Consider the following 27,980-nt stretch of genomic DNA (forward strand, 5'->3'; position numbering starts at 1 on the left):
ACAACCAAGTTAACAAAATGTTGCTTTTCTGGGCTTTTACTCAACCCCTGAGCTCAGAAGTAGAAGAATAAATTAGCTTAAAACCTCAAGTCTGCCAGTTCTACACTAATTCTGCAGAACCATGATGACATTTTAGCCAGCATTGTTAGGTTCTTGCAGATGTTACCTGAAACACATAATTTTTTATAAGGAGTTATTTCATATGTAGAATAAAATGAGCATTTTAAAATTAGACTGAGTTTCAAGGTTAATTTCAAAATTGTTTTATTTAAGAGTAAAAATGCCATGAATAAACAAATAAAACCCAAACCAATGTTTCCACATCTTTCCAGAAACACCAATTCCTTAGTTCAAATATTCATGGTAGATACTATTTTTTAATGGTTCATATATTATATAAGGGTACAACTTTCATATATAAAAAACTAAATGGAAACTGTACTTAATTAATGCTAATTAAATCCAAGTCTAATATTTCTTGGATGCCTCCTTAAGACAGAACAATCTTGAGAGTTCTCAACTAGATTACATCTAAGAATCAGGATCAGGAATTCTAAAATTTGGTTTATCATGTATCTGTTATAATCACTAATTATGTCCAATTATAAAAACCACCATAAGTAGATATTTTTGCCATTAAAAGATATAAATATGGGGAAAGTTAAAGAGTGGGAAAAAGCCAAAGGAAAGGGAGAAACAAAGACTAAACTATACCTACCACAGAGTGCACCAGCTCGTCCTTCCAGGGTTACCTGCCATGTAAATGAATCTCCTCGGCTCTTTTCTGTTTCTAGATCTTTAGGAGACAATGGAAAGACACACTTCCACAATAGGAGAAGTCGAGCAAGGTGATGACTGACAACTGCAGGACCTGTAATTTATTCAACTTATCACTTATAAAAACCCCAAATGTTACTCTTAAAAACTCAGTAAGCAAGAACTTCCCTTGTAAAATAATATTTTAATCCACTATTGCAATTTTCTCTTTTTCTTACCTTCTGTTTACAACAAATGTACCACTACTGAATGAATTGTTACCTGAAGAAGGCACTGTGGAGTACAGGGAGGAAAAACAAAATAAAATAATAATAATAATAATAATAATAAAAGAAAAACAAGAACCGTAAAGAACTCTAGGGTCAGCTCTTCCAGTAGGGCTGTGACCTGGAGATTCAGTTTTTCTTATCTACAAAATGAAGCTTACACCACCTACACTTCTTGTCTCCAAGGTTTTGTCAGGTCCAAATGATAGAGCATACTTTACAGTACCCTGAAAAACTATACTGTATCATGTAAATCCAAGGTACTATTGTTTCGGTAAAAAAGTATCATTGTATACCGAAAGTGTTATTAACTTTTGATAGCAACTTGTTCCAGACCAAAAATCAGATGTGGTACATCTGACTTGAATTTTTTTTTTTAAGAATTAGGCCTCGTATCCATGGTATGACTTTTTTTTCTTTTAAGATTTATTTATTTATTTGAGAGTGAGAGAGAGAGAGAATGTGCACGCATGAGCATGTAGAAGAGGCAGAGGGAGAGGGAGAAGCAGACTCCTTTCTGAGCAGAGAGCCCAACAGGGCTTGATTGCAAGACCCCAAGATTATGACCTGAGCCAAAGGCAGATGCTTAACTGACTGAGCCACCCAGGTGCCCCTGAAAATTTTTTTTAAAAAGATTTCAAGTCAGTAACATTTATGAACTAAGAGATCATGAATATACAAACTCAGTAATGAAAGGCAATGTATAATGACAGTATTTTTATTTGACAGTATTATCAATTAAGAAAAAAGAAAAACTAGGAAGTATAAAAAACTCACAGCTTTTCTCCCAAAGTTTTTTTCATTACAAGTCTGGGTTATCTTTTATAAGTACTCATTATTCTAATTTCTATGTTGTGCCAACCGTATGTTTTTCTTCTGTAGTAAAGCAACATGTATAGAACTAACTGCACTGGGCTCTGGAAGAAGACCACCTAGGTTAATACCCTGGTCTACCTATTTACTAACTATGTAAACTTGAGTAAGTTACTTAACCTCTTTGTACCTTAATTTTGTCATCTATAAATGGAGATTTATAAATTTATAAATGGAGCATTTACCTCTTTAGACCCTTTCTGAAGTTTTTATGAGTTTATATATCAGTGTTTGACATTATGCAATTACCATTTAAAATTTGCCCAATTTGCATACTATAGGATAAGGTAATGGCAAAATGAAAGGGCAACTGCAAACAAATCTTTTCTTATGCAGGCAATTTATAGTAGATTAAAATAGAATTAATTTCTCCATTTTTCCTCTGACTTGCTTTGTTTTTCTTCCCTTGGCTTGCTTTTTAAGAAGAGCCCATATGCTAACTCCTACAGTGTAATTCAAAATAAGAGTAATTCAACGCTTTTTGCTCACTACTTCCTACTTCCTTTAAGGCAGTACTAAAAAGACCCTTAGGTGTATCTGGGTGGCTCAGTCAGTTTAGCATTCCAACTCTTGGTTTTGGCTCACATCACGATCTCAAAGTGATGGGAGCCCAAACCCATGTTGGGCTCCATGCTCAGCAGAGTCTGCTTGATGGTTATTTCCCTCTGCAGTTCGTGCGTGTGCTCGTGCTCTCTCACTCTCTCTCTCAAATGGATAGATAAATCTTATAAATATTAAATAAATAAACCCCTAGAATTAGAAATAAATTAAAATAAATTATTACAGGAAATCAGAATAAGGCCATTAAGAATAAGTGACCATAAGGTTTGTATATGTGAACGTATGTGTGCATGCACATACACATTCATATATACTGAATGGCTGTTGGGACAGAGGCAATTCTGAAAGGAAAATTTTGTCTGTTAAAAAAAATGCAGTCACTGAAAATATCCATAGTTAAGTTTCGTAAATATCTGCCATTAAACCCTTAAGATATCACACTAATTCAATAGTGAATGGTGTAGTAACTCTTTCCCACAAAGGATCAAGATGTCAAAATCAAGAAACATGTATGAACTAACTTAAATAAAAATGTGTGTATAGTAATTAGAGTTAAAACACAAATGAGAATAAGTTTATTCACTCCAGAAATAACATACCTAATAAAAACCATAAACTTTATGAGCTACCCACAAATCTGTAAGACATGTAGAGATACATAGGTAAATCCAAGTTGTTTCAGGTGGTATCAGATAAAGTACGAAGTGTAGCAAAAAAGGTTAAAAAATCTGAGGAATAGATTCGAATGTGGTCTGAGTTTATGTTAGTTCAGCATAGTGAATATATTTTAAATGATGGAAACTGTAAATGGTAAAGGAAATGGTGAAAATGCAAAAAAGCTTTTAAAACTCCAAGGCAAAAATTAATGAAGCATTCAGATTGTCATCTACATATTATTTCCCATAAAGAAGTATGAGGACTCCCTGGAAAAACACTGGTTGCAAGCCTAGGGCAGGAAATCTAAAAGCTGAGACATTTTATCGTGCCAAAACAAAACAAAACAAAACAAAACCCAAAAAATCCCAAAAAACACGTTATAAAAGAACATCAGGTTCATGTTAAAAGAACACATGAACCAGAACTAAGGGATTTCTACTGATGAGACAATTGAGGATCAAAAGGCATTAATTACTACAATGGACTGAAACACATAAATATATAAAAATCTGTGAGTTCATAATGACACTTATGACCAAAAACATCACTGATGCCCTTTGAAAGTTGCTAGGTTACTAGCAACATATTCTAAAACTGGATAATAAAGGGAAGTAATAATGCATAACAAGAGAATAACGCCCATGAAGACAGAGTAAGTAAAAACATTTTATGGGCACCAGGGTGGCTCAGTTGTTACGCTGATGATCTCAGGGTCCTGGGAAAGAGTCCCACTTCAGGCTCCCTACTCAGTGGGGAGTCTGCTTCCTTCTCTCTGCCTGCCTCTTTACCTACTTGTGATCTCTCTCAATAAATGAATACAATCTTTAAAATTTTTTTTAAGATTGTATTCATTTATTTGAGAGAGAGAGTGAGTGAGTTAGAGAGAGAGAAAACACAAGTAGAAGCAGGAGAAACAAGTCCCCCACTGAGCAGGGAGCCCAATGTGGGGCTCAATCCCATGACCCAAGAATCATGACCTGAGCTGAAGGCAGATACTTAATTGACTGAGCTACCCAGGTGCCCCAAAGCATTAATTAAAAAACAAAAAATAAAGGTATTTTATTTATTTATTCCAGAGAGAGAGTGAATGAGAAGGGGGAGGAGCATGGGGAGAGGAACAAGTAGACTCCATGCTGAACGCAGAGCCTGAACCCAACACAAGGCTTGATCTCAGGACCCTAAGATCATAACCTGAGCTGAAACCAAAAGTCAGATGCTCAACTGACTGAGCCACCCAGGTGCCCCAAAACATTTAATTTAAAATTTTAATCCTTTTTTGTACATTGATTATGAATATACAATAAAATACGTACTAATCTTTCTTTTTTTTTCCCAAAGACTTTATTTTAAAGAGAGAAAGGGAGAGTGCCTGCATTGGCGGTGGGAGGGGCAGAGGGAAAAGGAGAAGCAGACTCCCCTCTGAGTGGGGAGCCTGATGCAGGACTCAGTCCCAGGACCTTGAGATCATGACCTGAGCCAAAGTCAGACACTTAACCCACTGAGCCACCCAGGTGCCCCCAATCTCTTTCTTTAAAAGAGAAGGGATTTCTTGTACTCTTCTTCTGCTGGAATTAATTTGTTCTGAAAAATTTTATTCTTTGAAATACTGCATTTATTAAGTAGTTTATTTTCTCCTTTAATCAACCAAGATCAATATGGCAGGCATGACACACCCAGCCAAAAGCAAATAAAGGCTCGACCATATTATTCCCATCACTTTGTGAAATGATAACCTATGCCAGGGTCCAAATTTTAAACCATTAAAAATGTAGAAACTCTTCTTAGCTTAGAGGCTGTATAAAAGAGTTGGCAAGACAAATTTGGCTCACAGGCTGAACTCAAATACAGTCCAATAAACCTCTTTAATCATCTCAAGAACAATATTTAAAGTGGTTCTTCATTTATGACTGTTTATTTTAATTTAAGCTCCTTTTAAACCAAATTACTTCAGAGGTGTGTGTCAAAATGATTTACTGGTTAAATCTAGTCAGTTTTATATCTTGGCAATAAATGATACAATTATAAAATAGATTTCAAATATAACTTTAATAAAGCAATAAAAATGAGTTTCAAAGTTATAGGATATAAATATAGTAGTCATGACCATAAAATAATTACTGATTTTTAATAAATATAACTTAGTGAGCCCTATCCCATTTAATTACCTTATTGGCATTACCAGTTCTTAAAATAATCATACAATTGTGAGTCACATACAGTCTATGTATGGTATGTTCTCCTGCCCACCCTTACATTGCGGAGATTTTTTTTTCTGAGGATGGATGTCAATGATTTTTAGAAAAGTCAAAGTCATTCAGAGTTAAACGTGAAAGGTGATCAAATTGGCTTAACCCACCTAAGGCTCATAAATTGTTTGTTGTTGTTGTTTTTTTAAAAGATTTTATTTATTTGACAGAGATCACAGGTAGGCAGAGAGGCAGGCAGAGAGAGAGAGGGGGAAGCAGGCTCCCCGCTGAGCAGAGAGCTTAATCCCAGGACCCTAGGATCATGACCCAAGGCAAAGGCAAAGGCTTTAACCCACTGAACTACTCAGGTGCCCCATAAATTGGTTTTGAAAAGACTTTCAAAAAAGGAGATCTGAAAACATCCTGAGGGATGGAGTAAGTACATGGCTTCCTAAGGTGACTGCTAACAGAAAAATGTTTGCATGGATAGTTAAATTCTGGAACCAATCTAAAAATTAAGTCTCCACAAATCATGCATTACAGTATTTTACATTCAGAAAACACAAAGTACTTCATAGTCATGTAAACCTTCCACAGGACTGTTGTTACCTAATGTCATCAGAGCAGCAATCAACAGCCATCCAGATTGTGTGCGCTGAGCTGAAAGACGACTGTTTTGTACAGCTGAACACAGCAAATCCTCTGCTAATGTCATAATAATCTATTTATATATGGAAGAATAAGATAAAGAAGCATATCAATTTATAGATTACTGGATAAAAGACAGCAATTAATAATCTCTTGAAAAATGAACTCTTACATATAACAAATATAAGTGATAAAGGACTGTCATTCATGTAGACTACATCATAGGACAATATCAGAGAAAACTATAAATAAAGTTAAGTTTCAAGGTTAAATACTGGCATACAGGGTTGTATACAGCAACCCTGTAATTCTTTGTAGAGCACATATGATGACATTGTACAACTGTTCAAGTCAAGGTGCACAGAATTTGAATCTACTTTCAATTATAAACAATTATCTTAAATCTGTAATTACCAGAGAAAGTTTTCTTATAGGAATCTACTCTTTAAATATTTATTTATTTATTTTAAGATCTTATTTATTTATTTGTCAGAGAGAGAGAGAGAACACAAGCAGTAGGAGTGGTAGGCAGAGGGAGAAGCAGGCTCTCCACTGAGCAAGGAGTCCAATTTAGAACTCAATCACAGGACTCCAGGTTTACAACCCGAGCCAAAAGCAGACGCCTAACCAACTGAGCCACCCAGGCATCCCAGGTATCTCTCTTATTAAAAATTTGCATTCCATTTTGATACTCGAATGTCTGATAATCTTTCTAGAGGCAGTATACTACAGAGATTAAAAGTCCTTAAAATAGTTTCACATTGAAGTGAGTTTCACAGTAGAGTGGGACTCTATACTTTCAAAGTGTATGAAACAGGCAAAATAAAAAAGGAAAAACCAGATTATTTCATATGTTACGGATAATGCATGCTTATATAGTACAGAGTCCAAGAGGCATCTACTATGTCTAGGAAAACATCTCTGTTACCAAACACCTCTAGAAAAGTAGCAAGTATTATGAGTTAGCACATAATTTTTTTGAACAGGAAGGCTAGTGTATTTTAAAACAACCAATCAACTTACTACTAACTTAGGACTACTTGAAGCCAATATAATCAATGAATAACACTCAATAAAAACAAGGATAAAATAAGCCAATCCTTTCTGCCTAACAAGTATGATCTGAGGATATTAAATCTAATTAAATACATGCAATGGCAATTCTTCGCTTAGAAACATATGACAGAATATGTTAGCTGTCAATCACCTTACTCAAGTGACATTGGCAATACTCAAAAAGTAGTTTTACAGCTTCTGAAGTAATGGTACATTCTTCTGCAAAAGCTAAATGGCAGATATAATACTAACAATGATGTAGGAGTGATAGTGAGAAAGCAAGGAATGGTGATTTAATTCTTTTTTTTTTTTTTTTTTTTTAAGATTTTATTTATTTACGTGACAGACAGAGATCACAAGTGGTCAGAGAGGCAGGCAGAGAGACAGAGGAAGGGAAGCAGGCTCCCTGCCAAGCAGAGAGCCTGATGCGGGGCTCGATCCCAGGACCCTGGGATCATGACCTGAGCCGAAGGCAGAGGCTTTAACCCATTAAGCCACCCAGAGGCCCCTGGTGATTTAATTCTTAAGAAGTACATATATGGGGGCGCCTGGGCGGCTCAGTTGGTTAAGTATCTGTGTTCAGCTCAGGGTGATCTCTGCTCAGTGGGGAGTCTGCTTCTTTCTCCCCCTCTGCCCCTTCCCTCGCTCATGCTCACTCTCCCCGCCCCCCAACTTGCTCTCTTTCAAATAAATAAGTAAAACCTTAAAACAAAAGTACTTATATGTGTTTAAGGCCTAGGTTACAAAGGCTTTCACTGTCAAACAACATTCTCTGATAACTCACAATTCCTATTTATGCAATCCACTGTTGCCGTTTTTCTTTTATTTTTTAATTTTTGATGTACACATTATCCCACTTTGGTCAGTGGGAGACCCTTAAGTTAGTTTTTATATGCTTTTAAAATGAACACAGGATGATGACTTCCTTATTCTCCGCCATGACAAGATATTTCAGGTTTACACTATGCCTTTTCCGCCCCAGATCTGGAACCAGCCATTCCTTCATGGAGCCTTAATTCCCTTTTGCATAAAATGGTGTTTAGACCCATAATCTGGGCACTAGGGCTTTTCCTTACTACTAAGTTGTCACTGCTTTAGGTCTTGTCACTGGACAGAGTGGGGATTTAAGTACTTTTGGGGTGGGGGGATCAGTTCGTAGTGGCATTTTCCATTCAAATTTAACATATGGGGCTTTTACTTAACTTTCTTGCTTTTAGAGCTATATAGCTCTTTGCAGCTCTGTCCTCTACAATGTTATTTTATTTTTTACAATGCAATTTTATTTATTAATTTATTCATTTTTTTTTTTTTTAAAGATTTTATTCATCCACCTGACAGACAGGGATCACAAGTAGGCAGAGACACAGGCAGAGAGGAGGAAGCAGGCCCCCCGCCGAGCAGAGAGCCCGATGTGGGGCTCGATCCCAGGACCCTGAGATCATGACCTGAGCCGAAGACAGAGAATTTTTTTTTTTTTTAATTTTTTTTTTTTTTTTTTATAAAGATTTTATTTATTTATTTGACAGAGAGAAATCACAAGTAGTCGGAGAGGCAGGCAGAGAGAGAGAGAGGGAAGCAGGCTCCCCGCTGAGCAGAGAGCCCGACGCGGGACTCGATCCCAGGACCCCGAGATCATGACCCGAGCCGAAGGCAGCGGCCCAACCCACTGAGCCACCCAGGCGCCCTAATTTATTCATTTTTAAAAGTAATCTGTATACCCAATGTGGGCTCAAACTCACAACCCCAGGAACAAATTCTGTTACTAAATGGAGATTTTCCAATAAAAAGCACAGAAACCATTCTTGTTTAAGTGTGGATAAGACATTTTTAACTATCCCTTTGTTTTTCACAGCAACCATTTGACAGTATTTAAAAATTAAGTAATATAGCTGATTTCTCAAAGTTGTCCTGCGTGGTTTTGACTGGGTGATAAACACAAAGATGATGATGTTTTTTAGAAAAAAATTGAAATGTCACTATTGTATGTGAAGAATGAAATCTTTACCTTGCCCTTTCCATGAGGAATTCCTAAAGGACAGTGTTTCACTGCTCCCAACAAAGCTGCCACGGCAAAACTAAAGCCAGTCACTGCTTCAGGTGAAGACTTAAGTACAGTAAGCCGTTCCAGGCAACGGTCTAAAAGAGGTGTTAGGTAAGAAGGTAATGCCACAGCAATGCAATGTAAACACCAAGCTGCTGCTAGTCGAACAGCAATGCTAGGGTGCTGAATAACTGAAATGACACTGTCAAGAAGACCTAGAAGGGCAGAAAAACAAAAGAGACTTAGCTCTACAGATGAAGTAACTTAGCCATAAAACAGTCAAAAGAATAAGCAAGCCACAGAGATATAAAATATATTATCTTTTTCAAAAGCGAAATCAGAATAGAAAAAAAGACTTAAAAAGATACATAATCATAAGTGATTTTTTGGAGCCCAACATGGGGCTTGAACTCAGGACCCTGAGATCAAGACCTGAGCCAAAATCAAGAGTCAGCCATTTAACAAACTGAGCCACCCAGGTGCCCCTAAATGATTTTGATATACAAGAATTACTTCTAATATGAAAACTGGTTTAATACACAAAAAAAATTTTATTTCCTAAATAAGCTATGTTCTGCTTTTTTATCTTCAGATCATTATTCATTTGGTACTAGGAATTAAAAATTATCAATACATAACAAAAACACCTTAAAAAGAAATGTCACACTGTACTCCATCCTCTTCTTTTTAAAAAATCTCTTTCGACACATTTTATCTACATAATTAGTATGCTTCCTATGTACCATAACACCCTTGCCTGAGAACAAAATGTTGAACAAAACTGAGGCTTTGCTAGATCCTCAATGGGCTACTAACCAATTAAGTATACAGTGAAGTACCACTGCCAGTAAGAATAAAATTCTACATTTGCTGCATACAACTTCATCAAAATATGTAACAGTTCATGTTGATTGCTAAATTATATGGGATAAAGAGCTTACAAACTAAGTATAATGTAAGCTTCAGTCAGCAGGAAATACGTACCACAGTTAAAGGACAAAAGCCATCAAAATTGTATTTTTAAAATGATTAAATAAAAGACACATATTGTATGATTCCATTTATATGGAATGTCTATAATAGGCAAATCCATAGAGACAGGAAATACATTAGTAGTTATCAGGGGCTGGGGAAAGGGGAAATGGGAAGAATGAACTTTTTGGTATGTGAATTATCTCAAAGTGATTAATTTTCCAAGAAAAAGAAAATGGAGACTGCTCGAAAGGACCTTTGAGGAAGTGTATTACTTGTATCACATAGAAATTAATGTTTTCACTGCAGATGAGAGACAAGAGTTCAGGTTTGCTTTTCATTTTTTCCATGTTATCTTAAATATTTCTGGAAAGGGAAGAGTAGGTGTGACTTAGTGAACAACCTTTAATTATAAAAGAAAACACTCGAACATATTCTTAATAATCCTGATTACATTTATTTTACAAAACATCTCTAACAAACCTATAGTGGAACCTATAATAAATGAGTTATATGAAAAAGACTTGTTTCCTCAGAAAAAAGTTTTCTAGAATAAAAGTAAAAACAAGGTATTCAGACAAGTCGCAAACAATAGATACCTGCACTTGAATCCTGCAGTAAAGGTGCAGCTGTGGTGCCAAGACTGTATATGAGATTTCCAAGTTCTTGTAAAGCACACACCAGCATATGCTGGCTGGCCATTACATCTGTGGAGCCAACCCGGGTTTCCACATTACCCTCATTCATTACAGCATCTGAGAGAAGCATAAGATTTAACTACTTGTCGATGTTTTATTAAAATACATTATAGGGGGTAGATGTTAGAAGCAGAAAATATAAAGGCAAAAATTAATACCACCTCTCTCTATACATGAAACCCTTAAGGCAGTTAACTGAAATACTACAATGGGGACTTGCACCAATTCTGAGAAAGAACTGAACTAAAATAACGAATCCAGTTCAAGCAACCTGACATTAATCCCTTAATTACTATTACACATGGCACTGAAAGGGAGAATGTATAGAGAACTAAAAAAAGATTCCAACTTTACTGGTATACAAGATAAATAGAGTGGACTTAAAATAGTACAGGAACTGGGATGAACTGTTTCTCTCTCTCTCTTTTTTTTTTTAAGGGGGCGAGGGGTACAGGAAAAGGGAGAGAGAGAATCTTAAGCAGGCACCATACCCAGCCCAGTGAGGAGTCTGAGACAGAGCTTGATCTCACAACCCTGAGATCATGACTTGTGCTGAAATCAAGAGTTGGATGCTTAACTGGCTGTGCCACCCAGGTACCCCTGAGATTAACTGATTGCTCTGAAAACATTTTATCAACCTCTAGAGGAAGATTATGAATTCTGAGGAATTATTATCACCAGCCTTTAAGATATACATATATATGATACTTATTTGTTAGTTTATGTCTCATCTATATATTGACAACTTTACCCTAAAACAACTGACATCTATCACAAAACCATTTTTTAAATTCATTTAGTATATTATATACCAGTCTAGCTTTTCCAAAAGGTCAATTCCTTCAGCACTGTTAAAACAGAGTATCTTAGTAAATCCATACCCACAACTTTCTTTAACTTCCAGATAGCCTGGCAAATGTCCTTGGCAGCAGCAATTTGAGCCTTTTCTCCAAGAAGACCTCCTATAGCAGCTCGAAGGATAAATGAAACACAACGACGACAGCAGACAGCATCAGTCTGAGTCTGGGTGGCTTTAGGGTGTGACTGTGACACAAGGCTTAGGACATGAGAAAGAAAGGCCGCGAAATTCTTCTCTAGCCATGTTCCTCCTAATGTTGAAACAAATACCACATAAGCCTGAAAAAAGAAAAGATTTTATCTTCAAAATGAAATAATTTTAATTCTATATTAATATTTTCTCTTCTACAAAATATATAAATTTTTTTTATTCTTTCCTCATTTATAGCTACTTTATATAACTATATAAATGTAATAGTGTTCTTCTATCTCTATTAAGCGCAAACTTAAGTACACAGTCTTTCAACTGGGATTTCATTTGTGCTACATTTTTATTTTAGTCAGACTGGACCAAGTTTCAGAATAATCAGCATAGCCAGCTAATATGGAGACTGTGTCTATGGCTCCTCTGAACAAAGGATTCAAACTCTTCAATATTCTGAAGAAAACCCAAATCGAACGTGAACACAATGTAAGAATTAAATATGTTCCAACACCATAGCTCTAAGGGAATTTAGTTCTAGAAATGTGAAAGGAAACTTGACAGTAATGAATCACTGCTCTTTATTTCCATGAATGTTAATGGTTGGTCTCACCCCAGAGATACAAAGACAGTAGTTTCCTTATGTAATCTGTTCTTCTAGAAATACAGCTTAAATTACACTGGGACATCTTATGTTTTCAAGAAATCTAATATCTATAAAACATTTTGAGGACCTATGTGAATTAAAAAAAAAAAATACCCATTTGCTTTGAACCACAATGGCATTTAGAAAATAATACAAAGCCCTCTGTGTTGTTTTATTCTAAGATACTTTTCCTAGGTTTGGCTTAGATTATATGCTATAATCTTTACTTAGGAGGTGACACCATACAAAATGGAAATATACAGTATTTCCCATACTGAATAATATGTACCTAACATGTACCTTACATCTGAACTGTACAAGCACACAAAAGCACAAAGGAAAACACATTAAACTGTAAGACACTTAAACACACAAGGCCTAGAAACAAACGTTTGTGTTTCAAAGGAAATAAACAAAAATTTCCCATTATTAGGAACTTAAAACACACGGTGAATAATGCCCTATTTCATTGGTTTTTGGGTAACTAAGGTTTTCTTACTTGTAATCTAGCTTTCAAAGAGTGGCCTTACCATCTCTGTTTTTATGTGAGAGCAGGAGTGATGACCTTGCACAGTATCACTTATGCCCAGAGTATTCAGATACTAAAATTCTTGTTATAGGCCAGTGAGCATTACACGTAGATACTCATTTGTGACTCTAACCTGAGTAACTCCAACTCGAACATCCCTACTGACTGAACTGGTTCCTTTCAGCATATCTCCACTGGCTCGAAGAAATCCTGAACTTCCACGTAGAAACCCTGTTCCTAGTAATTCCAGAACTTCCTCCAGAGATAATCTGCGAATGCTTTGACGTGAAACTGCTATAACAAAGAACAAAACAAAACATGTGATTCTTACTTTACAGACTAAAATTTTAATGCAAGACCTTGATTTGCACGATCTTGGTAAACACGTTAATAGAAACAAAAATAAACTAAAAATCCAAACAAAATGCAAAATTGACAGGACATTACACACATTAACATTTAAAAAGTTATACAAGGGTTCAGAGGTCAAATCATAGCGGACTCTGAAGTATGTCAATGACATCTTAAAGACTAAGCTACTTAGGAATTATGCTTTATTGTCCTCTTTTTTTTTTTTTAAGATTTTATTTATTTAATTGACAGACAGAGAGCATAAGCAGGGGAAGAGGCAGAAGCAGGCTCCCTGCTGAGCAGGGAGCTTGGACAACACAGGGCTCAATCCTAGGACCCCAGGATTATGACCTGAGCCAAATGGGGTGTTCCCATTGCCCTCTCTTCCACAAAGTTAAAAGGCTAACCTTTAAAAAAATTTTTTTTATTTGAGAGAGAGAGAGAGAAAGAGAGAGAGAAAGAGCAGGGAAAGGGACAGAGGGAGAGGGAGAAGCACACTCTCCAGAACCCTGAGATCAGGACTTGAGCCGAAGACAGATGCTTAACCAAATGAGCCACCAGGTGCCCCAGGATAACCATCTTCTAAAACAAAAAACATTAACTGCCCTTGCTTTCTACAAATGAAAATGCTTATAGCTTTAAAGTCTAAAATGCTTTAAAAATTCTTTTTAAATACTAAAAAATGCTGAAATCATAACTTTATATTTCCAAATGCTCTATAACTCTTAATGAAACTTATATAAAGTGACCATCATATCCTATTTTTTACAATTCTCAACTGCAGGCACAACTTCTGATATATCCTTCGTCTTTGAAGAGATCAAAGCAAAATATTAGTGAAATGATCAGCTGGCTCTCAGGCTATAATAATCAAGAGATCAGTTAGGGCAGAATGTGTCTTCAAGTTTGTTTGTAGTTTGAAATAGCAGACTTTCTTCCTGTGAATATCTAGGGATCTCTTACACACATACATACACACTTCCCTCTCTTTCATTCTTCTGAATAATGATGGTCATGAGCTCTGACTCTCATTATTGGTTCAAGTCATACACAATAGAGAAATAAACTTCCATTAATCAAAACGATGAACAAAAAACCTACTCTAGTGTAAAGAGGAAATAGCCATCTGAAACAAATGAAAATCTGTGTTGGCATTTGGGAGAAAAACATTAATGAACAGTATAAAATCCATGCCCCCATGAATCATAAATTCTAGGAAAGAAAGAATAAACATAATAAACGATTAAGTATATAATATGCTAGACAATGATTAAAGCAATGCAAAAAACAGAGCAGCTCAGGCTCAGGAATACTGGGGGAAGTATTTGTGATTTTAAGATTTTATTTATTTTATTCGACAGAGAGCAAGATCACAAGTAGGCAGAGAGGCAGGCAGAGACAGAGGGGGAAGCAGGCTCCCTGCTGAGCAGAGAGCCCGATGCAGGGCTCGATCCCAGGACCCTGAGATCATGACCTGAGCCGAAGGCAGCGGCTTAATCCACTGAGCCACCCAGGCGCCCCAGTATTTGTGATTTTAAATAGGGTAGTCAAGATAGGAGTCTTTGGAAAGGTGACATCTGAACATAGTTTGAGGACAGTGAGGGAATCAGGCATGTAGATACCTGGAGAAAAAGTGTTCTAGGCAGAGGAAATACCCAGACCAAAAAGGCCTTGGTTCAAGTAGAGCTATGTGAACAGAGCAATGGAGGAATCTAGTAGGAGAAAGGCCAGAGTGTAAGCATGGGGAAAGAGAAGGCACTGGTCTTTGTAGATGTGACGTGAAGTGAGGTACCAGTGAAGGAGCCTAAGCAGAGGAGTGACATAATCTGTCACTATGCTTCAGAGCAGAGACAAGACTGTAGAAGAGGGCACAGGGAGAAGCAGGGAAGCCCACTAGAAGCAATTTAGTAACTCAAGCAAAAGGTGATGGTGGCTTAGATCAAGGTGGTTGCAGCAGAGTAGTCTGCATAAACATGTATTTTTAAGTTTTTACTTGAAAAAGTTTCAAAATCACATTACAAAAATAACCACAGGAGTGCCTGGTTGGCTCAGTGGGTTGAGCCTCTGCCTTCAGCTCGGGTCATGATCTCAGGGTCCTGGGATTGAGCCTCACATCGGGCTTTCTGCTAAGCAGGGAGCCTGCTTCCTTCTCTTTCTCTGCCTGCCTCTCTGCCTACTTGTGATCTCTGTTTGTCAAATAAATAAAATCTTTAAAAACAACAACAACAACAACAACAACAAAAACACAAAAAGAACGACAAGAATAGTAAAAAAAACTCCCATGTACCCTTCACTTAGACTCACAATATTCTCATCACTTTTTCCATTTTTGAAGAGTTTGCACATGACTAGTTGTTTTATACAACAGCACTCAAACTGAGTCTGTCTAGTATTTCCTCAGAATTTTTGGCAGGAGAACTATGTAAGTAATTATAAGCCTTCTCAATGCGTAGCATCAAAACGCATTGTCAGCTTGGGATCAGTCTGTCCCTATGTTAGTGTTAGGATACTTGAACACTTGAATAAGGTTTGTCTGCCAGGTCTGTTCACTATAAAAATATCAATTTTCCTTTTATAATTACTATGTAACTTGTGTGGTGATACTTTAGGACAATAAAAATATGCTGTAACCCATCAAACTTTCATCCAACAATGTAATGAGGATTCCTACCTGCATAAATTATTACAATGACTGCAAAATCATAATAATCATTCCTTCTACCTTTATTAGTTGGCATTTTACTGTAAAAAAGAGCTTTCCCTTCTCATTTACTTACTTTCAGTATGCACTCATAGATTTCTTTTTTATTTAATAGGTATAATCAATTTGTCATTATTAATTTTGCTTCTAATACTGTCTTGGATTTGACCAGTGGAATTAACTTCAAAGAGCTGGCCAGTGGGAGCACCTAATTTTTTTTGACACAACAGTATGTTCCAAGGTCATCTTCAGACATGTCCTTTGCCAACCCCATAATTAGCCAATTCTCCAAGGGGTCCCAATTCTGAGTATGTTTTAAGATTGTCCAGTAGAGAAGCTATTGAGTGTGAGAGGTAAGAATCATGGGTGACTTTACAAATTTTGATTTGAACACCTGGAAGGACAGAGTTGGTATCAACTGAGATTAGCAAGGTGTGTGTATGTTCTAGAGGAGGAGAGATCAGGTATACCCTTCAGGAAAAGTTAATTTGAAACATCAAATAAACACCCAAAGAGATGTCAAATAGGCAGCTAGATATGAGCTTGATGCCCAGGCTAAAGATATAGATCCAATAATCCCTGACATATAGATGGTATTTAAGCCATTAGATTAGATAGGATCACCAAGAGGATAAGCATACACATACTGCCAAAGAACAAGTATTAGGCAAGGGGCCTCTTCTATAAAGTTAAGGAATCAACAAGGAAGATGAAACAGGAATTTCTAGTGAGGAAGAAGGACAACAAAGAGAGAATGAAGTTATATAAGCACAGTGAAAAAAGACAAGGAAGATAATCAGCTGACTTAAATGTTGCTGAAACATCTAGTGAGACAATTGAGAACTGCTCACTGGCTTTAGGTGGCTGAGTACAAACATCACCTCAATAAGGGCAGGGGTTTTTGTTTTGTTCAATAATATATCCCATGTGCTCAGAAAAGATCCCAAGTATAAACAAGTATTTATTGAATGAATGAATGAATGAATGATCACGGAGGTCTTTGATGACCTTAATGAAAACAGTTTTGGTGGAGTGAATGCGGGGGAAATCCTAACTGTAGTGGGTTTGAAAGATATGATTGGAGGGAAACTAAAGACACTATCAAGAAACTCTTCTGAGGAACTTTAATGCAAAGGGAAGAGAAATGGAGCTCCAACTGGCTGAGAAGATACAAGAATTTTTTTCTTTTAAAAATGGCAGAGGGGCGCCGGGGTGGCTCAGTGGGTTAAGCCGCTGCCTTCGGCTCAGGTCATGATCTCAGGGTCTTGGGATCGAGTCCCGCATCGGGCTCTCTGCTTAGCAGGGAGCCTGCTTCCTCCTCTCTCTCTCTGCTTGCCTCTCTGCCTACTTGTGATCTCTCTCTGTCAAATAAATAAAATCTTAAAAAAAAAAAAATGGCAGAAACTGAAGGATGTTTTTGTAGGTAATAATCCAATAGAGAGTATAAGCTAGTATAAGAGAGAGGAGACTTCCTAGAGCAATATCCTTGAAAAAGTGAGAGAATGATATATATTAAATTAAATATATTAAAAAATCACATAAATTCCTGGCAACTTGTTCCAATGATAAGAAAGTGTCATACTCAATCCCTGCTTTTAAAAATTTATTTATTATTTATTTATTTAAAGCACATGAGTGGGGGGGAAGGAGAGTAGGAGAGGGAGAAACAGGCTCCCCACTGAGCAGTGAGCCTGACAATGGGCTTGATCCCAGGACCCTGGGATCATGACCTGAGCTGAACCAACTGAGCCACCCAGGTGTTCCTCAATCCCTGCTTTTTAAGTGCCTTGGAATAACCTATCACCTGTCTGAAACCTGTTAGTTTAACTAAGAAAATCGCTCAGTTCCGTACTTATAATCTTTTGTAGTTGAGTATGCTAACCTCCACTGCATTTGTTTTCTAAATTATTAAGCACTATGTTGTTATTAGTCCCTGACTGTAAAAAAATCTGTTATGGTATCTAGATCACTTTTTAGTTGTACAAACATAACTCAATTGTTTGTAAGCTAAAACTTACAGAGGCAAGATGATAGAATTTCTAACAAAAGATTAGGCCAAGGATTTTTACTGTGGGTGAAGCTGATTCTTCACTTTGCTTAGTCTGATTACAAAAACGCTAGTTTAATTCAGAGCTGCCATCGAAGCATATACATTTAAATATTCATTCATAACTTAAGCAATTCTACATTTTGCTTGTTTTTACTGAAACTGTGTGCTACTGCTAATGGTTCATTTACAGAAATGAAATTTACATTTTACAATGTAAAAATGCAATTTATATTTTTAAAAAGGATTTGATTAGGGGCACCTGGGTGGCTCAGGTCATGATCCTGGGATCATGCTCAGCAGGCAGTCTGCTTCCCTCTCCCTCTGCTGCTCCCCCTGCTGTGGTCTCTCCCACTCTCTCTGTCAAATACATAAATAAAATATTTGAAAAAAAAAAAGGATTTAATTAAACATTTCTTCCAATTTCAATTTCTTTTTTTTTTTTTTTAAAGATTTTATTTATTCATTTGACACAGAGAGATCACCAGTAGGCAGAGAGGCAGGCAGAGAGAGAGAGAGGAGGAAGCAGGCTCCCCGCGGAGCAGAGAACCCGATGCGGGACTCGATCCCAGGGCCCTGAGATCATGACCTGAGCCGAAGGCAGCGGCTTAACCCACTGAGCCACCCAGGCGCCCTCCAATTTCAATTTCTTCTGTGGCTTAAGATTTAACCTCCTAAAAGTCCTGAACAACATTTTTCTGGTTTAGGTTCTTTTGGTGACTTCCTGACCTGTTCCCATTCACCTTTCCCCTACCTCCCAATAAATAAGAAAGTCTTACTGAATTATCAGATTAGAAAAAACCATAATAAAAATAAAAATTTCTTATTATAAATTTTATTTATAATCTCAGTTGGAAAGTGAGGGGGCTATAAGTTTGATAATGTTCCACAGATGACTGTGACATGCTGTACTTCCTGTCTTCTCCTATCTCTGGTTAAAAACATTAGCTTTAGGAAAAAAAAATCTCCCTTTATGTTAACTATAAACAATTTCTCCAGCAATGCTTCTTAAACTTTAATGTGCACATGAATTATCTGGAGATCTTGTTCAAATGAGAATCTGGATTTAGTAAATTGTGTGTGGCCCGAGTTTCTGCATTTCTAACAAGCTTCCAGGTGATGCTAAGACTCCTGATCGCAGATGTTTCAGTAGTTAAATTTCTAAAGAACAAACACATTTTCATTTGTGTGAGACTGTTTATTCTTTGGAGACAGAATGATAAAGCAAGTTTTCAGTTACTCATCAATGTTTTATATACACTGTTGATTAAACCCAGGCAAATTCTTTTGTTTTCAAAAATACCCCATCTTTCACTGCCTAGAAGCATAGAAATAAAAAGTAACACAAGGCAAATTGTCCAAGTACAGTGAATTTAAATACCTGTTGTTTGGATTATTTACATCACTGCTCCCTTATACCAACCTAGAAAATGGCAAGCCGAATATAGGTAATCAAATTCATGTTGCTTAAAAAAGAATCAAGATTTAGATCATGCCTATTATTGGATAACAATTAACAATTTACTTAAAAAAAAACAGAAGTAAAGGTCATAATGTAAAGATGATGACTGAATAAAGTACATTTCTTCAAGAGTTTATTTTGGTGGGGCGCCTTGGTGGCTCAGTGGGTTAAAGCCTCTGTCTTTGGCTCGGGTCGTGATCCCAAGGTCCTGGGATCGAGCCCCATGTCAGACTCTTTGCTCAGCAGGGAGCCTATTTCCTCCTCTCTCTGTGCCTGACTCTCTGCCTACCTGTGATCTCTGTCTGTCCAATAAGTAAATAAAATCGTAAAAAAAAAAAAAAAAGAAACTGAAATCTTGGGACCTAACCAATGTTTATAAACTAAAATTGGTTTATAAGATATCCTGCCTCTTTTCAAAATTAACAATGGGTAGTAGTAATACTACATTATGTTTGTTTAAATTAACTGGGAATAAATTACAATAGATATTTTGAAAATAATTATATAATTTTACCTGATCCTGGATGTTTAGAAATTATAGCTTTAGCCAACACTGTGCCTAGTAGCTTTGAAACAGAAATCCGCACATCATAATTGGAACCTTCAAAGGACTTAAAACATAGTGTGGCCACACTATCCAAGTCTGTACTCCACATAAAGATGGCCTCTTTCTGAAGTTCAAGGAGACACTATTTAATTGAAAACAAAACAAAACAAAGCAAAACAAAAAAACACAGACATTAATGAAAAATAAAATGTAAATGTCAGGTTCAGATCTATATAAGTTATAGAAACTATCAAGCTCTAACAAAAATTATATACAAATCCAAAGTATCTAAATAATGATTGCAGAGACAACAAATGAATACTTATTAAAGTCATAAAAATTATACTTTATAAAACAATGTGTCCACAGAGGATGGGAGGAGAACCCATTCTAAGTAGGTTAGAACCAATCTGTTGGCTAGGAGCAGTTGTGAGAATAATTACAACATAAACAACGCTACTGTCCTATCTGACCAACTATATTAGCAAGGCCATGATAATTCTGAAGATCACAAGACTTGGCCTAGATCTGTGGAGGACTAAACTGCCTTATTTTGCTTCTGTTTCCTTGCAAAAAGTGACATATTCAAAAGAAATTAAAATATCAAAATCTAAATCTCAGACTTAAAAAAAAAGAAAAAGAAGGCGTGATAAAAACAAATCACTCTCAAATAAAATAAATTTTACATGTAAACTTCAGGTTATAAAACTATAGGAAGGAAGCACAGTAGAGTGAAAGAAATACTCAGAGTCTGGTAACCAGAATTCCCCGCCCTCCAACAAGGTCCGGAGGACCTTGAGAAACTCATACAACTCTCCGGACCTCAGTTTCCTCCTATGCTAAAGTAAAATGGGCTAACTACCAAGATTATACTCTGAGATCATGTACCTATTAACAGGGATACTAATTTAATTTTCTTTATATTTATTTTGAGAAATTCTGCTTATTAGACCATATTACCTTTGCAGCAGCACAACGAACAGACATGGATCTATCTGTTAAGCAGGATTTAGCAGCTTTATAAACATCCCTGTGGCAAGGTGTAGCAGCAGCTCCTAGTCCATTCAATATATTTTGCAGACTAAGCATAATCTCATATCGACCTTGAGACTACCAAAAAGAAAAAATTTAAGAAATAAATTTTAACTGTGAAAAGTAGCATTAAGCATTACAATTTCTCTCATATACTAGTGAAATACTTCAATATCTGTATACACTAACCAACCCATCTAGCATCAAGAAACATTAACAGTTGTTATTTTATGAAATGTTTCACCATTTGAAAAGTGATATGTCTACATATTATTTCAACAAAATATGAAGGGTTGATGTGAAGATTAAGTGAAATTATATTAAAAAAACCTAGCACAAGGCTGGCATGTTGTTAAGCATTCAATAAATGGTCGCTATTAATGAGGTAACATGGTAAGTGGTCAGCTTCTGGCAGCCAGGTGCCCTTGGGCAAAACCGTTCACCATTTAAACGGATATATCCACCTCACAGGTTGTTGTGAAGATCAAACAAGTTACTATATGCAAAATGCCGAGAATAAGGCCTGACATATAGTAAATGCTCAATAGATTTTATAGCCATTAATATTTTAGCATTCATTGGGCTGAGTAGCTTAACTCAGAGAACAAAAGTCTGGGCTTTGGACTTAAAAAGACTTGGGGCTAAATCTTGGCTCTGATCCTTAGCACCTGTGTGACTTTAAGTTGTTCTTACTTATTTCTCCATCTATAAAATGAGAATAAGATGAACCCCACAGAGCTAGTGTGAGAAGTAAGTCCGTCCTTGTGGGGAAAACATTTACCGCAGTGCCTGGTACATAGAAATACTCAAATAACAGTTGCTGCTTATACTACTGATATTTTAATAAATGCCCCAAATGATTTCTATATCCCAGGAAATTAAGGCCAGTAAAGATAACTTAAAGATAACTAAAGTTGGGGGAAGACAAAGATCAACATCAAGTATCGTTTTCATAGGAATGTTATTAATTTTCTTTGCCCAAAGGAGCACAACAATGAGTAATTAATAGGTGGACATAACCAACTGAGTCTCAAGGTGAAACTTCTGAACTTTCTTTTTATCCCAACTTTATGATGTCTATTACTGAAGGGCATGAATCAAAGGTGGGAGCTCTTTGGTCATCTCCAACTTGTTGTAGTACCTGATCTACTAAGTTATATAGATAAAAAATAGCAGGAAATAAAATCCTCCGCAATAACTTGAAAATTTCTGAGACTTAAAGAGTAATCCCATTAACCTTGAGGCCTAAAAAGATTATAGCTTAACTAAGAGAGTTAAGTGGGAAAAAAAAGTTTATTTATTTATTATTTGAGAGAGAGAGAGAGAGAGGGCATGAGAGGAGAGAGGTCAGCGGGAGAAGCAGACTTCCTGTCAAGCAGGGAGCTGGGTGTGGAACTTGATCCAAAGACTCTAGGTTCATCAACTGAGCAGAAGGCCATCGCTTAACCAATTGAGCCACGCAGGCACCCAGGGAAAAAAAGTTTAAAGTGGCCATTCCTCAGCAGATAAAAGTTCTTACAAACATTTTCTTTTAAGTAAAACCCAATTTTATAATCTCTTTTTTTTAAGATTTTATTTATTTATTTGACAAAGAGAGATTACAAGTAGGCAGAGAGGCAGGCAGAGAGAGGAGGAAGCAGGCTCCCCGCCGAGCAGAGAGCCCGACTCGGGACTCGATCCCAGGACCCTGAGATCATGACCTAAGCCGAAGGCAGCGGCTTAACCCACTGAGCCACCCAGGCGCCCTATAATCTCTTTTGATGTTAACAATCTCTTCTGCTGAATCACTTTCTTCAGTTTTCTAGCAAAACACTGCTTAGAACTGACTGGATTCGATCACTAGTTTTTTGTTTGGACTTAACTTCTGAAAGATCTTGAATAAGCTACATTCTTTTTTTTTTTTTTAATTTTTTTTCTTTTAAATAATCTCTACACCCAGCATGGTGCTTGAACTCAAAACCAAGAGTTGTGTGCTCTACTGTCTGAGCCAGCCAGGCACCCCAAATCAATTACATTTTTCTCGAAATTTATCATATTTTATATATGAACTTTCAAATTCAGGTCATGATCTATCTCAGAGTCTCAGGATCAAACTCTGTGTCAAGCTCTTTGCTCAGGATGAAATCTGCTTGGAGTTTCTCTGTCCCTCTCCTTCTGCCCCACCCTACTGCATATACTTGTGCATGCAGGTGCACAAACGTTCTCTCTCTCTCCCCCCTAAAATAAATAAATAGTTTTTTTTTTTTAAATGTGTGGGCAACTAGATATCATTTTAAAAAATTATTTCAGAGCTGTTTTCTAGACTTCTTCTCTAGGTGAGGTCAGAACAAGAACTAGTATGTTGTTTTTATATTTAGAGGTGCTGAGGGGCCCCTGGGTGGCTCAGTCATTAGATGTCTGCCTTTGGCTTAGGTGGTGATCCCAGGGTCTTGGGATTTAGTCCCATGTCAAGCCCCCTGCTCGGTGGGAAGCCTGCTTTGCCCTCTCCCACTCCTCCTCCCTCGATGTCTCTCTCTGTCAAATAAATAAGAATAAAATCTTAAAAAAAAAAAAAAAAGGTGTTGAGTTATCCTTAAATACTAGGGATGACAGATTTTAAATTTTTGATAAACACATATACAAATGCTTTAATTTCAAAATGATTGGTGAGGGGCACCTGGGTGGCTCAGGCAGTTAAACATCTGCTTTCAACTAAGGTCATGATCCCAAAGTCCATCCCAAAGATGGAACACCCACATCAGCTCCCTGCTCAGCAGGAAGCCTGCTTCTCCTTCTGCCTCCACCCTTCCTCCTGGATGTACATGCTCTCTCTCTCAAATAACTAATAAAATATTAAAAAAAAAATTAGTGAAATTATAGTTGGCAAGAAATTACAGTATCTTGGAAGACAAATGAAGAGACAGTTACAAAAACAAAGGGTATTCCACAGTGGTAAATGATCACAAATCAATAAGGCTAAGGCTGAGAATATATTCCTCTGACAACTAAAAGGTCAACCATACCCTGGTCATACTTATATCCTTGATGCTCTTTCCCAACCTGCCTGTATTCCTTACTCTTTTCTGTTCTGGTAGAATACCACTCCAACCATCAGGTACCCAGTTGTTACCAACTATGTATCTGGATCCTTGTTGACAAGCACTTGCTGTAATACTAGTATTAGGGGAAAAGGTGATGCGAGAGGATGAAGCAGGGATGGGTCTGCCAGAGAAATACTTGAAGCTTTTGCCAATCTGGATTTATCCAAAATTGTAAATTGTATTACTAATTTTCTAATAAAGATTTAATATACAAAAGAGATATGTACATCTCCTAGAAATATTTCTAGGAAATATTTATGGATATATTTATATACATACCTATGTATGCTTACCAGAGGTAAAGCACTTCTGTTGGCTCAAGAAACCATAAAACACAAAACCATAAAATACTTTTTATTCTTTTTCTTTTGATATAATAAAAATTATAGTTTATCTTTTTAATCTTTGGTTGAACTTATGGTTACTCACCTCTGCACTCTTCATAGCTTTAAGAATATTCCCCACTGTATCAGTAAAGGTGTTAACCAGTACTCTACCCAACTTCCTGTACAAGGAACCCAAACATACCACAGCAGCACTGAAACAACATTTAGATTAGGAATTAATCATGAGTGAAAAAACAGGAATCAAAAAAATCTTAGCCTATGTAAAAGTGACTATTTAATTTTACTTTTAAAGTACAAAACTGCCCAGAATCTATTCAATTATTAAATCCTAAGGTATGATGCATGCATGAATACCAAGTAATTATACTTCCCATAACAATTTTTTTAAAAAATGGGTCTTTAAATAATCAAAACCTCAGCCCAAAGATTCAATTCCCCCAAATTCTTTTTATAAAATAATTTTCCATGAAACTGACCTGCATATATTGGCTAATCAAAGATAATCTTAAAGATGCAAGGTAAGAAAAACAGAAAATAATATTCTTATCAAGTCTGAAGTCTGAAAACTTCTTGGGAAAATACATTCTGTTATAAGCTAAAAATTAGATCAATAGAAATTTCTGTAAAATTACTATTGTGGAACCATACATGGCAAATGACTTTCTCTAAAATAACGGACGAAAAAATGAACTGAATCCTATAGAGAAAGAAACTAAGCTGTTCTTTTTAGGAGCTTAGAAGAGTGTATTTCTATATGGTACTTACTATTAACTTTTACTACTAAGAGCTAATAAATTAAAAGAAAACCCAAGAAGTGAAGAACTCAAAATACCTTTTTCTTAAACACTCAACGGCTAAGACTTTTTTTGTATTTATCCTTAAAACACTTCTTTTTTAATAGCTGACATATATTAGTTTCAGGTGCACAACATAGTGATTCAATAATTATAAACATTACAAAATGCTCACTACAGCAAGTGTAGTTACCATCTGCCATCATACAACGTTATTACAGTATTATTGACCATAGTCCCTGTGCTGTACTTTCCACCCCTATGACTTACTTGTTTGTATAAATAGAAGTTCGTACCTCTTAATCCCCTTCACCTATTTCACTTAACTCCCTCCCTATCCCCCACTCTGGCAACCACCAGTTTGTGTACTACATTTATGGGTCTCCAGCTACTACATTTTTAGTAAGACAGTTTTCCTTCCTAAATCAAGACTTCAAATATGTCTAAAATATTTTTTAGAATAGTCTCTCAACCAATGGGAAAATGTTTTTTTTTAAAGGTAAATTTAAAAAATGAGCAAAATAATTTGTGCTCAGTTTCAAAATAATTATCAAGTAGTTTGGTTTCTTTAGAAAAATGATTCAACAAGGAAACACTACTTTATGTTCAGTTTTAATACTTAACTTACAGTTTTGTGGGAAGATAACTTGGAGAATCATCTTTGCTACGAATAAGATCATTACATTTATCGATTGTCTCGTAAACAGAGAATGTGTCACCAATACTATAAAGAACACCTAGATTTTTAGCAAGGAGTTTGCGGGTAGGAGGCCCTGGGGAGCTATTCAACAAAGATAGGAGCTGTTCAACAAGAGTCTTCTGTTTCTCCTTCACATCACTCTAGAAAGGAAGATAACAAAGAATTCCAAGTCAATATAATTACATGTAATCTTTTAATACGATTTTTCTTTCATATATTTAAGAATTAAAAATTCCAGAAAAATACAAAATTATTTTGACTAAAAATTACAAGTAAGTTGGTGGTGTAGTCATTGTGCCACACAGGGTAGTTTGCGGCCCTGCAGGTATCTCCAAAAAGTAATTTCTGGGCCACAATACAGTGGAGTCTCTGTGAAGAAAGATAAGGGTTCTATTTCTTCTATATCCTTCTTCTTCTGTTGAAAGGTAGAGCAAATACATACTTAAACCAGAGGCTCTTTGTTATTAAGTCTCTCCCCCATACATATCTGTATAAATAAGCAGCAACCTATAATCTATCATGAGTTGACCTTGAAATGAAGGACTGCGTTACTCAGATCTTTTTCTAAGTTTAGTGCAATTTTCTTTTTGTAAACTTATGCATCTAAATGCCAGTAATGTTATTCCATTTTACTTGTCTACTTTCTGAAAAAGGAGTACAGAATACCATTATAATAGTAAAGGTATTCAGATGCTCACTACAGCATAAGCTTCCACAACAAACTATTTGTTAGTATACGGATTTTTGTCTTGTCAAATTCCAAATTTCTCCATGAGTAGTGTCTCTGTATCATTTCTGCATTACATATGGTGTCACTTACTACGTAGAAGAATACCCTCATTCTTAGTAGGAGATGTATGCAGAAGTATTTAAGGTGCAATACCATCTCATATGGCTCAGTAAATCAGTCAATCAAATATGATAAAATGTTAACTGCTGAATGTAGCTGAAAGTATGAATGATTTGGTTTTTTTGGGGGGGGAAATTATTTCATAAGCCTAAGAGTTAATATGTTTACTAAAGGACTTTTAAATTTATATTCTCTGTAAAAAGCTCACAACTTTTTAAAAGTGAAACTCCCTTACAATATTTAGCAATATATTACACAAAGGCTTCATGCACTTCATGCATATGAAGTGAAGAAAATAATGAAAATGAAATCTAATAGAACGTGGTTTATAGTTAGTTTTTTATATTTTTGTATATATATATTTAAAGATTTTATTTATTTATTAGAGAGATATCACAAGCAGAGGGAAAGGGTAGAGGGAGAAGCAGGCTCCCTGCTTGGGGAGCCCGATGTGGAACTTGATCCCAGGACCCCGGGATCAAGACTTGAGCTGAAGGCAGATGCTTAGCCGAGTAGGCCATCCAGGCTCCCCTTTTTATATATTTTTAAAGTAATATAAAAAACACTGATTTCTTCCTGTTTTGAAAGAATAGACTTCTTGTAATATTTCATTATAAACTTTTCTTTAAATTAATATATAATGTATTATTGGCCCCAGGGGTACATGTTTGTGAATCTTTAGGCTTACACACTTCACAGCACTCACCCCCTCCCCAATGTCCATAATCATTATAAACTCTTAACAGGGTCTAGCATTTGAAAGCTAATTTAGGTTATTCTGAATGAAATTAGAAAAGCAAACCGAAAGACCTACACAACATCTGGCACTTAAAAAAACACTAAGAAGTTTTTGCAATTTTACCCACCCTGCTGGTTGCCAGCAAGAGCTTCTCCAAATAGCTCAACCAGTCAAAAATAAACTCTGCCTTCTGAACTTCACCTAGTTGATTGTACACTTCTTCATTCAGCAGTAAGTTATGAGCTAATTCCATTCCTTGCCGAAAATTCTCCTAGCTGGTCACAATTCTTCTCATTAAACTTCAGTCAATATATCTAAGAAAAAAAAAACCTGTAATAGAGGAAAAGAACATATTTTAAAAGGAAGGCAATTCTAATACTGGAAATTTCCACAGAAAGCACAAAGTATAATTAAATTGGA

The 27,980-nt window shown here is 36.2% G+C and overlaps 1 protein-coding gene across 7 annotated transcripts in view; it reads right to left on the minus strand.

Moving 5' to 3' along the window:
• HEATR5A (HEAT repeat containing 5A) overlaps nucleotides 1-27,980 on the minus strand; it is a 112,210-nt gene that overhangs the window by 69,702 nt on the left and 14,528 nt on the right. For 5 of the 7 annotated variants that reach the window (XM_032341474.1, XM_032341477.1, XM_032341478.1 and 2 more), the window contains exons 3-13: nucleotides 27,688-27,890; nucleotides 25,900-26,111; nucleotides 24,560-24,668; nucleotides 20,979-21,128; nucleotides 19,986-20,160; nucleotides 13,044-13,204; nucleotides 11,617-11,872; nucleotides 10,637-10,792; nucleotides 9,030-9,280; nucleotides 5,930-6,041; nucleotides 719-871 (exon numbers count right to left, since the gene is read on the minus strand). In XM_032341474.1, the coding sequence (XP_032197365.1) occupies nucleotides 719-871; nucleotides 5,930-6,041; nucleotides 9,030-9,280; nucleotides 10,637-10,792; nucleotides 11,617-11,872; nucleotides 13,044-13,204; nucleotides 19,986-20,160; nucleotides 20,979-21,128; nucleotides 24,560-24,668; nucleotides 25,900-26,111; nucleotides 27,688-27,813 (1,861 nt within the window). In that variant the 5' untranslated portion in view covers nucleotides 27,814-27,890. The remainder of the gene's footprint in view (nucleotides 1-718; nucleotides 872-5,929; nucleotides 6,042-9,029; nucleotides 9,281-10,636; nucleotides 10,793-11,616; nucleotides 11,873-13,043; nucleotides 13,205-19,985; nucleotides 20,161-20,978; nucleotides 21,129-24,559; nucleotides 24,669-25,899; nucleotides 26,112-27,687; nucleotides 27,891-27,980) is intronic. The other 2 variants (XM_032341475.1, XM_032341473.1) reach the window with 1 other exon arrangement.

Source organism: Mustela erminea, chromosome 5 (genome assembly GCF_009829155.1).
Source record: "Mustela erminea isolate mMusErm1 chromosome 5, mMusErm1.Pri, whole genome shotgun sequence".
Lineage (NCBI taxonomy): Eukaryota > Metazoa > Chordata > Mammalia > Carnivora > Mustelidae > Mustela > Mustela erminea.